This window comes from Vespa crabro, chromosome 11, assembly GCF_910589235.1.
Source record: "Vespa crabro chromosome 11, iyVesCrab1.2, whole genome shotgun sequence".
NCBI lineage: Eukaryota > Metazoa > Arthropoda > Insecta > Hymenoptera > Vespidae > Vespa > Vespa crabro.
Window position 1 is genome coordinate 1722373 of NC_060965.1, and position 12028 is coordinate 1734400.

The 12028-nt window shown below is 25.6% G+C and overlaps 2 protein-coding genes across 7 annotated transcripts; one reads left to right on the forward strand and one right to left on the reverse strand.

Annotated features, from left to right (window-relative positions):
* Window positions 1-287: 287 nt before the first annotated feature.
* On the reverse strand, window positions 288-5236 carry LOC124428138 (nucleobindin-2-like). 2 transcript variants are annotated; one of them, XM_046971873.1, is made up of 11 exons: window positions 5102-5236; window positions 3775-3890; window positions 3590-3697; window positions 3290-3511; window positions 3064-3160; window positions 2886-2959; window positions 2674-2776; window positions 2389-2569; window positions 2161-2308; window positions 1623-1664; window positions 288-1299 (listed from the first exon to the last, which is right to left on the reverse strand). In XM_046971873.1, the coding sequence occupies exons 2-11, from the start codon at window positions 3883-3885 to the stop codon at window positions 667-669; spliced, it is 1719 nt and encodes a 572-aa protein (XP_046827829.1). In that variant the 5' UTR covers window positions 3886-3890; window positions 5102-5236; the 3' UTR covers window positions 288-666. The 2 variants fall into 2 exon arrangements, with proteins under 2 accessions (XP_046827829.1, XP_046827830.1); XM_046971874.1 differs by lacking the exon at window positions 5102-5236 and adding an exon at window positions 4214-4571.
* Window positions 5237-5640: 404 nt separating this feature from the next.
* On the forward strand, window positions 5641-10248 carry LOC124428137. Of its 5 annotated transcripts, XM_046971872.1 has the most exons (5): window positions 6289-6421; window positions 7004-7083; window positions 7224-7360; window positions 7940-8098; window positions 8360-10248. In XM_046971872.1, the coding sequence occupies exons 4-5, from the start codon at window positions 8015-8017 to the stop codon at window positions 10118-10120; spliced, it is 1845 nt and encodes a 614-aa protein (XP_046827828.1). In that variant the 5' UTR covers window positions 6289-6421; window positions 7004-7083; window positions 7224-7360; window positions 7940-8014; the 3' UTR covers window positions 10121-10248. The 5 variants fall into 5 exon arrangements, with proteins under 5 accessions (XP_046827824.1, XP_046827828.1, XP_046827825.1 ...); XM_046971868.1 differs by lacking the exons at window positions 7004-7083; window positions 7224-7360 and adding an exon at window positions 5641-6145 and having other exon boundaries at window positions 6236-6421; XM_046971869.1 differs by having other exon boundaries at window positions 7004-7360.
* Window positions 10249-12028: the final 1780 nt, after the last annotated feature.

Consider the following 12028-nt stretch of genomic DNA (forward strand, 5'->3'; position numbering starts at 1 on the left):
CAAACAAATTACTTTTATGGGTATCAGAAGTTTTTACGTAATACAAATGAATCATTCCTATGAGGTCGAACATTTCATTAGTACAGGTCAAGCACCCTGAAAAATTAATTAATAGAAAATAACAATAGTTAAAATGCACGTAAATTATTTATTGCAAAAGATTATGAAAAAAAAAGAAAAAAAAAAAAGAAAAAAAAGGGAAAAAAAAAAGAAAAAAAATTTTTATACCGCTTATAGTAACAATTATTTTTTATTAATTTATACCAATTTATTCGATATAACTGACATGTTATTTTGTTTTGTTTTGTTGTTTTCCTTCTTCCTTTTTTCCATCTTTTTTTTCTTTTTTTTTTTTTTCGTTCTTTTTCTCTTTTTTTTTTTTCTGTTTATATCGATAACAACCCCAGCTGTTGAGATGAGAAAAACCATTATTTATGCTTATCCTTGTAAAATTATATAAATTTCTCTTCGCTATTATTAGTAAAAAATCAATATATGCTCTATATAGTTAAAGTTTGTCTGTCATATTCGTCAAATTGCAATGTGTATTCTTTTTTTTTTTTATTTTCGATCTGTATTAGGACAATCTTGAAAATATCCGATTAATACTGAAGTCATTCAAGTATATAGTCAAGACATCTGCATATATATATGCATATATGTAAATTAGACTTTTCCAGCATTGTGTATGCTATTTTGTTGAGCTTGTTGTGCGGAATTAGTTGCCAATGGTAGACTTTGTTGTTGTACTACAGGATTCTCCTTATTTTGTCCTGGTATCGATGGTATTTGATTTTGAATAGGTTGTTGCTGCTGCGATATCGTATTTTGAATATTTGGTTGTTGTGGAATTTGATTGACTGTATTCTGTTGTTGTTGCTGCTGCTGTTGTTGCTGTTGTTGCAATTGCTGTTGCTGCAGTTGCTGTTGTTGCAATTGCTGTTGCTGCAGTTGCTGTTGTTGCAGTTGCTGTTGCTGTTGCTGTATTTGTTGTACCTGTTGTATTTGCGAATGTACAGGAATCTGATTGGATTGTATCTGCTCATGGAACTGTCCATTTTGAGGTACAATCTGTCCCTGATATTGCTGGTGTTGCTGTTGTTGATAGTGTCCTTGTTGCTGCATTGGTACTTGGCCTTGGTAATGTTGTTGTTGTTGTTGTTGTTGTTGTTGTATTGGAATTTGTTGCGGATTATATTGCTGTTGAACCGGTTGTCCTTGATACTGATATTGTTGTTGTGTATTAGCTTGATTGTTCACAACCTGCTGTTGAACAGGTACATTTCCATGCGGTGAGAACTATAAAATATATATATACATATATATATATATATATATATACATACTTATATGTGTGCATGTGCCTTATATTTAATTATCTTGATAAAAACTATTTGTAAATTATATTTCAAAATTTAAATAAAACAAAATTCTTCTTATCTCATTTAAATTTCTTTAAATATATTTTTATTGAAATATTAAAAATTTTTTGATATGTTTTTACTTATTATTCTTTTTTTCTTTGTTTGTTTTTTTTTTGTTTTAAAGGATTTTACTTTTTTTTTTTTTTTTTTTTTTAAAGAATTCATTAATACATCCAAAGGATGAAATGTAAAGCTCACCTGTTGATTCTGCGGTGGTATATTATCCTGTTGCGGTTGTAGCTATTAACAATAACAAAATATGTGTGCAAGCTATGTTAATTCTCCTAAGTACTACAAATAAATATTAGAAAAATGAAAAGAAAAAAAGAAAAATTGTATTCGTGCTTAATTAAAAGAGAGGAACTGTTATTAAAAAATAAAAAGAAAATAAAACAAAATGACAGATTTAAATTGAAAGCGAGAGAGGGAAAAAAAAAATTGACATGCCAATTGCACTCTAGTATATAAAAATGAAATAATGCAAATTAAAATCATCAGAGGGTTTGAAAAATTGATTATTTTCTAACTTTTCTATGTCATGTGTGTTATTAATTGTAAGAAAAGAAAAAAGAAAATAAAACAGAAAAAAACTAAATATAGATATATAAAAAAAAAAAAAAAAAAAAAAAAAAATTGCACTTTATCAAAATAAGTTATTAATCATTCCATTTTGTTTCACGACAAATAAATTAATTGTGATGATAAAAAATTTTATATCAGTTTATAATCCACTTACAATTCCCTTTGCAATTAATTCTTCTCTCCTACGTTTTTCAAAAGCTTCGTATTCTTCCTGAGAATAAATTTGTTGTTCATCCAATGGTTTCCAGCCTGGATCATCTTGGAAATCTGGTTTCTTAGTTTGTTCCAAAAATTCTTGATAACTGTAACCAATAATATAAATTATTTATATATATATATATATATATTGGCTTGCAAGTTTCAATGAAATTTAAATAAATACCTTATGAGACCATCCTTGTTAAGATCAGCTTCATTAAATACATGCTCTCTCATTCTTTCCATTTCTTCTTCTTTCTCAAGAAGATCTTCTTCGGGTATACCTTTTCCATACATTTCATCTAAATCTTTTAAAAATAAAGCCTTCACTTCGTTCTGATCCCAAACCCCATTATCATCGATATCTAAAAAAGAATATACGAATCAATGATAAAAAAAAAAAAAAGAAAAAAGAAAAAAACGTCCGTATTATTTATAAAAATTTAATCATTTAATAATTTTTATTTACCGTGAATATAAAAAAATTTCTTAAGGTCAAAATCTTCACCGCCCATGTCATCTTGCATTGCCCATACATCTTCTAATTGTTGCTTACTACCAGGATGATGTAACTAATGACAATCGTATTTATTATAATCTCAATATATATATATATATTTATATATATATATATATATATATATATATATATCATATAAATATATTATCATTTAAAATTACCTGAACATTTTTATGCTTCTTCTTCACTTCTTGCAAATGTTGAATGTATTGTTCTTTTTCTTTCTCATCCATAGCTATAAATATGAAAACACAACTGGATGCACATAACAGAATCTTTATAAGTAATAAGAAGATAAAAAAAAAAAGAAAAAAAGAAAAAAGGATAGAAAAATATTACCCTTTATTTTCTGTTCCTGTTCGAATTTCTTTTCCATTTCGTATTCCTTAAATTGTTGACGTCTACGTCTGTCGGCTTCTGCCAAATCTTCTGTCGTCTGTGATAGATAATTAAAGTGTTAAAATGGAGGGGAGTAAAAAAAAACAAAACAAAACAAAAAGAAAAAATAATAGATCATATGCAATAATATTAATGACTCTAAATCATATCATTTTACCCAACAAACCTTGGCTATTAATTTCTTCAAATCGTTAATTTCAAAAGAGCGCGTATTCGAATGATCCAAATGTTCAGCTATCTTTAAATGTTTAAGATCCAAACCATTGTTCAATTGATTCTCCTTTATTGCAAGATGTCTCAAACGTTCCAATTCTTCTCGCTTCAATTCATCCAATCTAGTTCTTATTTTATAATTCACAAATTCTAATTCATGAGCTATTTTCCCTGTCTGATATAACATTTCAATATAAAAATATATATTATTCATAATTCTTATAAGACAATTAATATATTTAAAATCACTTACACGTATATCCTCCTCTTCAGCTTTTTCTAATTTTGAACGAAACTCTGGATCACTTTCTAATGCGTCCACGACTTCTTTCAAATATCTATGATATTCCATTACTGCTGGCTACGAATAAATGTAAAAACAATTAATAATATAATATATTTTAAATGGCATAAATTGGACATCTTTATTTTTCTTACCTCATGATCCTTTTCTTTATGTTCTTCATTAGCTTTATCTTTGGTAACTGGAGGTGCAACTATTGTTTGCACCAACAGACCACACAAAATAAAACTGAGAGACCAGTACATGTTTCCTATGCACAAAAAAAAAAAAAATGAAAGAAAGAAAAAGAAAGAAAAAATTTATATAAATATATGCAGTATAATATAATATGCAGTATATTATATACATAAATTTTGTTTAAAATATATATATATATATATATATGTGTGTGTGTGTGTGTTAATATATTACAGCAAAAATATTAACAGCTTTTAATTATTTTACATCATTTATAATTTTACATAAAAACCTTCAAAAAATATATATATATAAAAGTATATAATATATATATATATATATATATATATATATATATATATATATATGTATATATTAATAATCACAATTTTTTACTTCTCAGTAATATGAAACTCCTTTTGCAATTAGAATGGTACTAGCACTATCTTGACCAAATCAGAAACTTCTCGATGTGTACACGTAAGACACTAATATAATCTAGATAATGATAGTATTTAAAATAAATATAAAGGTAGAGAAAATTTGGATTCTTGTTATTATTATTTCTTTTTTTTCTGTTTTTTACTTCTTTTTCAAAATAAGTATTATCGCGAAATTTATAATATTGCGCATAACAAGTAACATTAACATTGACGTCAACTAATGTAATCGTGGCTATCCCCAGATAATCGTAATAAGAACATCACTGAGATAAAGTGACAAAGAGAGAGAATGAAAGGGGAAAGAGAGAGAAAGAAGAAAAAGAGAGAGAGAGAGAGAGAGAGAGAGAGACAGAACGAGAACGAAAAAAGAAATAGAGACACGAAAAATGTCAAAATAATTCTAAAGAATTTCGCATGATTATAGACATTATCATATAATTGACGGAAAAAAAAAAAAAACGATAATAAAACTAATATTGGAAATTTGTTAATTATTGTACGATGTTGAAAAAAAAAGAGAAAAAAAAAAAAAAAGAAGTAGATAAATCAATCAATCAAATTTATACACTTCTTTTCTATTTTTCTCTTTTTTTTTTTTTTCTTTTTATGATAATACGTAAGTCAAATTAAAAGCACGAACAATAAAATAAGAAATGTTACAATGTGAATACCATATGAATACCATATGTCGGAGAATAAGAATGTGTTTGTATTTAATAAAATAAAAACAAAACCAATATACATACATCCATACATAAATCATACACACATACATATAACTATATATATATATATATATATATATATATATATATATATATATATATATATATATAAATACCTTCTAATGTTTCACTTCTTATTTTGCAGTACTATCGTTATATTATTTTGTCCTTTAATGATCAATAATTCGAATACGTCGAGACACATTGGAAGCCCGCGTTTAATTCTAATCTAATGACATTTTAAAATATATATATATATATATATATCTATATAGATATATAACGCGATCGTAAAATTGAGAAACTTGAGAGATCTCTAAATACCAAAACGTTTTTTTAGCAAATGAGGTTAAGTCGACGTTCTCATGTGACGAACTGTACGTACGATTGAAACGTTCTGATTGGTTATCCGACATTGACCGATCTTTACCAATATCAAGAAGAATAATATTACTTTTCTTTATTATTTTACGTAGTAAAATATGATAATAATAATACTAATAATAATAATAATAATAATAATAATAAATTCGTATTTGTCGTATTTTTTGTTCGAAAAAAATTGTATCGACGAGAATGATTCTTTTTCCTTTTAATTTCTTTTTCTTTTTTTATTTATTTATTTCTTTTTTTTTTTTTTTTTTTTTTTTTTGTTCGCAACGCCATAATTCAAATTTCGCATAGAAATTTCTGGACTCTCTTCGTAAGGCAAAATAAATGACGCCATTTCGTATCATGTATTTTACGAATGTGTGGTTCAGTAACGTGTGTCCAGCGGATTACAAAATAAGATGGCCAGATTTTGATTTAGTCTTTGCGTAAGGTTCGATTTGAATTATTTATTCCACGTGCATTCGTAAACCAATGTTGTGTAAAATAATTAAACTTCGAGAGAATTTGGCTCGGTATCGTTTAATGTTTATCGTTAGAAAATGTATAAGTGAGGAACATCGGTATGCAACGAACATAGTCGATCACATACGTCTCATCAAACGATTTCGTGTTTTTTTTCAATCTATACGTGACAGAGGGAAATCGACATTTTGATTGATATATACATATATATATATATATATATATATTTATATATGTATATATATATATATAAAAATAAACAAATAAACAAATAAATAAATAAATAAAAATTAAATAATCTAACGGTAAGCGAGATATTATTAATTAAATTGTTAATTATATTTCAAATTGTTCGTATTTATTGTAAAAATTAATCTTGATTATTATCTTAACAGTTTATAATCATGGTTGAAAGTTCCAATCATTGTGTCCTGAAATGGGCAGATCATGCAGGATATGTTGCGGAAAGATTCAATGGCTTATTGGCACGTCAGGCGTTAGTAGATGTTACCCTTATCTGCGAGGAGCAAAAGCTTCGTGTTCATAAACTGGTCTTAGCATCCAATAGTACGTACTTTGAGGTAAGGCCATACAACAATATTATCAGAGAATATACATCTTGTAATATTTGTCTCGTCTCATTTCTGAATATCATAACCCTTCTTTATAAGTTTTTATAATCATAATGAGTAATTTTTATTTCAGAAGTTTATATATTGGTCTATATAAAAAAAAAAAAAAAAAAAAAAAAACAAACAAACAAAAAAGAAAAGATTTAGTTACATAATAAAATTAGGTAGGGAACTTCAAGGCTTCTTATGTGTATTAATGTTAATGTAGTAAAAAAAAAATATTATAATCGTTATTGCGTCAATTTTTTTTTCTTTTTCAACTTTTTTTCTTTTTTTCCTTTTTTTTCTTTCTTTTTTTCTTCTCTCTCTCTCTCTCTCTCTCTCTCTTTTAAATACATTTGTCGACGTATTAACAAATCGTGTTAAATTGTTCATAATATTGAAGTGACGTATAAAAAGCACGTGTGTTCCTTTGTCACATATCGTATATCATAAAAATATTAAAAGAAACAGAGTTGTTTTTTCTTAAAAGTATCATTCTGTATATAACAAACTCTTTCTGTATTTATTTAAAATTTATATGAATTTCAGTTCATTTTATTTTGAGCAAACCAGTGTAATCTTTCATTGCGACTGACCATGGGATTTTGCCGTAAAAGGACCAAATATATGTACATACATACATACATACATACATATGTATTCAGTATATAACGTTCTTATGAATAATATAATTTCATAAGAACAAAGATATACTATCTACTGCAACATTAGAAAATGCAGAAATATTTACGGTAGACCAATTTTACAGGGGTTGTAGAAAAATTCATATAAACTAAAGAAAAGCCCTATCTATTGGAAATTTATTTTTCTTTGCAAACATTTGAGGAAACTGAGTTTTGTGGGCATACTTTTCACATTTTTGAAGAACAGCTGTTCCTTTGAAAGGTATTAAGTAACTAACTTACATAAACTAGGGATAATACGAATAAATGAATGTAAAAGTATGCGTTTTGTTAAGGGTGTGTGTGCGCGCGCGCGTGTAATATTTTTTTCTCTATTGATAATATCAATTAGATTGTAAATATAAAGCACAATTTGCATGAAGTTATATCTCATCATATAACATATAATTAAATGTGTATATAAATATGTACAAATAAATTTCTTTTCAATTGTATAGGACAGTTGAAATTATAAAACCGCAATTTAGGATTACAGACAATTTTTTTATCTGTATATAAAATTTATAATCAATTTATATATATACATATATGTATATAGGTATTGAAATATAAAAATTATTTCTTAACCTCAATTATATATATATATTATATATATATATATATAAAGTATTATTAAGTTAAATATAAATATTGATGCAAAAGTTGAATCATTTCAATGACTATGCAAGAAAATATATGTTCATGAATCATATTTTTCTCTATAATCAAATCATAATTCATTTGTATATAAAATAACAAGAAATGATTCCTTTTTAAATGTTATTTGTTTTGTACTATATAGGAAATACTGCAACAAGACTTGGGACAAGACCCTATAATCTTACTTAGAGATTTAAATTTTGAAGTATTGAAGGCAATGGTGGAATTCATGTATTGCGGAGAAACAACTATATCTCATGAAAATTTACCATCTTTATTAACTGCTTCAAGAATTTTCAAGGTATTAAAGTATTATTAAATTAGTATAAAATTAATATAATAATATGTATATATACATATATATATATAAAGTGTTAAAGATTATTTATTAATAGAAAATATTAAAGAAAAAATTCATGATGAATCAATCTATAACAAATCAAAAGAAGACTTAGAGAGTCATATAAAAATGAATAAAATATATATATATATATATACATATTGTATATTTAATAATATTAAAATGTACTAACCATTAATATTTCTATTTTAATGTATTTAGATAAAAGAATTGGCATATATAATAGACACAGTAATGGAAACACAAAATTATAATAATGCTATTGAAAGTGTAGCTCAATTATATAAAACCGATAATGAATTGAATCATAAAAATAATAATTATAAAATAAATGGGAGAAATGATTTAATCGATACAAAACACAATATTGATAATACCTTTAAGCATATATTATACGAGGATTCGTATGATACAGAAAGTAATAACTTACAACAAACATTTAAAGATTATTTATTAATGGAAGATATTAAAGAAAAAATTCACGATGAATCGTTTAAACCATTGTTATGTGACAAAGCAAAGGAAAATTTAGAGGGTCGTATAAAAATGAATAATATAAAAAAGAATGATGAAATTTTAGAGAAAGTTAAAGAAGTACAACCTTTATTATACGAACAGTGCTGTGATGTTATAGATTTAAATATACCCGAGAAATATTCTACAATTTCGTCCAAAACACATGCGAATGATGAAATGAAAATAGATGTAGCACAAAATTTTATCGATAGCACAAACGATAAAGTTGGAAAATGTATCAAAGTTTATACCCATAAAAAACGTAAGCCAGTGATCAATATAAAAAACGAATTGACACAATTGAACGATTTAGTATCAAAATTATCTCCTACCAATTCAATTGATTTATCGGATACACCATCTAATAACAATATACCGGTAACACTTTTAACGCCCTTAGATATGGAATGTGCCGAATATCTTTTTAGTTTAGATAATGAAAATATGCAATTGGTAGCGGAAGGTTTGATGAATGAGCAACGATCGTTAATGAAATGTAAGGATATTAATGGACGGGTCTTAAATGTAAATAAGAATAATCTAGATAAAAAGGATGATTTTGATTTTAAAGCCATAAATGATAAAGTACAACGAGATATCGAAAAGCCAGTTCTTAGAAGAAGTGTAAGATTAAATCAACAGGATTGCGAAGATATAACTAATAATGGTGTATCTATACAACAACAAACCGTAATAGACGATAAACTTCTTGAGAAAACTAATTTTCCTAACAAAATGGAATCCTTTGGAAAAGGAAAACGTAGGATCAAAGAAAATAAAAGTAAAGTAACGGATCATAATGTTATTAATATTGGACGTTGCAATAAAAAGTGTTTCAATAATAATTTGCGTACACAAAGAAATCATTCTAAAACAGTAGTGAAAAAGAATATCAATAATAAATCTGATCAAAAGTCTAAAGGTAATAATCGATTGAAATGTGAAATGACAACGGATGAAATAAATAGATTGAAAATATCAATGGGAAGAACGTCACCTATTAAACGAAACGCCGTAGGATATATTAGTCGTGCTTTATGGGGTGATATGTCCGATATTATCGAACGTAATAACGATATTATGGATTTATCGGATTATAGTCCAGATGGTGAAATCCCATTTGCAGTTGGTTTGTTACCTTTACGTACTGCATTGGAAAAGATGCAGGCAATGACGGATTATCAACCACGTAAAACACGTTCGTCCGTTGCACCGAACAAACAAGAAATAAATCATTTCAAACGAAAAACTTCTACTTTGGATTCTAATGTCTTAGCTAAAAAGCAAAATGTAGGAAGTATTGTTCAAGATAATAATAAAACCAATACAGTTTGCCATATTCAAATAAGAGCAGCACCTTCTTCACATTATATTAAAAATCGTAAGAAATTTCTTAACGAACATGTTACTACTTTGGGATCACCGACTATTGTTAATAGACAATGACAAACATTAATCTCGATTTTTAGTCAAATGTAAAACAACGAAATGACAAAAGAAAAGAAGAGAAAAGAAAAAGAAAGAGAAACTCGGAAACGTAACACATTTTCTTTTCTTTTTTTTTTTTTTTTTTTTTTTTTTTTTTTTTTTTTTTTTTTTTTTTTTTTTTTTTATACGATATATAAACACAATCATTACGAGACGATGTACAAAATCGAAGATTTTTTATATATATATATATATATATATATATATGTTATTTGTGTTTCTTATGGTTTTTGTTTTTTTTTCTTTCTTTTCTTTCTTTTATTTTTTTTCTTTTTTTCTTTTTATTTTCATTTTTATTACTTTTTTTTCTCTTTCTTCATTTTTTTTTTTTTGTTTTCTGCCCCCCTCCCCCCTCTTGATTTTACTGATACATTCACCAGGTACTTATTACAAATATATAAAAATATACATTGAACCAATTTTCAATTGTAAATAATGAATATATGCAAATTTTCTACTATCTTCATCGTCGAGCATGAACTTGTTGATCACCAAGTGTTTCATTAAATATAATATAATTAATATTGTATAATTCAATGATAATATGTATAAGCATAATCATGTATTTGTAAATAATTTTCTTTTGTATATATACTTCATTACATTGTTGTTCATATTTTCTAAAAGATCCTAATTTACAAAGCATTGTAGATAATCTTCATTAGAAACTAATGAATTAGAAAGATGCTGTCTAATGTATTAATATAGAATAATTATTAGTTAATGGGAAATTATATAATAATTCTTTATAATCCATTTTATCTTTGTAATTTCATCGTTTAGGAGAAAAAAAAAAAAAAAAAGAAAAAACTCAGAACGATTTAAAAAAAAGAAAAAAACAAACAAGAAATAAAAGAGAAGATCCAATTCCTGTCACGACAAATGTAAAATTGAATCTTCTTTTTTAATCGATACTTCGATGTTACATGAAATTAATAATTTTTTTTCTCTCTCTCTCTCTCTCTTTTTCTTTTTTCTTTTTAAGAATTAAACAAAATTTCACTTATAGAGTGAAATTTATTTTAGTTCTATCTAAGATGAGAATTTCAGTATTTTAGAAAATTTAAATCCACGTTAAAATAAAGTTAATGGTTTGTTTTCTTTATACTTTTTTTTTTTATTTTTTATTTTTTTTTTTTTCTTTCTTTTTTTTTTAAGTAATATAAAAATATGCAATAAATTCTTCAAACACGTATACGTACATATAGATATATATATATATATATTTTTTTTTTCACAACGAAAATGTTTCTGCTTATTTATTCATAATTCTGATCCAAAACCTTTGAAATTTTCTTAGAACATGATCTATCGAATTATCGATCATTTTAACTTGAAAATTTTTAATCTTGTAAAATCGTGTGCGATGATACACTTGATACGGCAATGCGATCAAGCTTGGAATCTATTTTTACAGTTAATTCTCTCTCTCTCTCTCTCTCTCTCTATATATATATATATATATATATATATATATATATATATATACACGTTTGAGTAGGTCAATTAACGATTCTATTTAAATATTCATTAAGAAAACAAACATTTCACTTGGGTAAATATGAGAAAAATTCAATAAGAACAAACCTTAGATATCATCCTATATCTTATTGTATATAGTACGGTACATATATATATATATATTATATCGATAAGATGAATACTTACAAATGTTCGAACGCCCTTTTCGTTATACTAATCCGTATGAAAGAATATATAAATGTATTAGAAGTTAGGTTAGAAACTTTGACGTTTAATCGAACAATGAAGAATTTTTCATGGAATAAATGAGGGAGGAAGAAAATTAATAAGAAAAAAAAAAAAGAAAAAAGAAAGAAAGAAAAAATAAAGAAGGAAAAAAGTTCA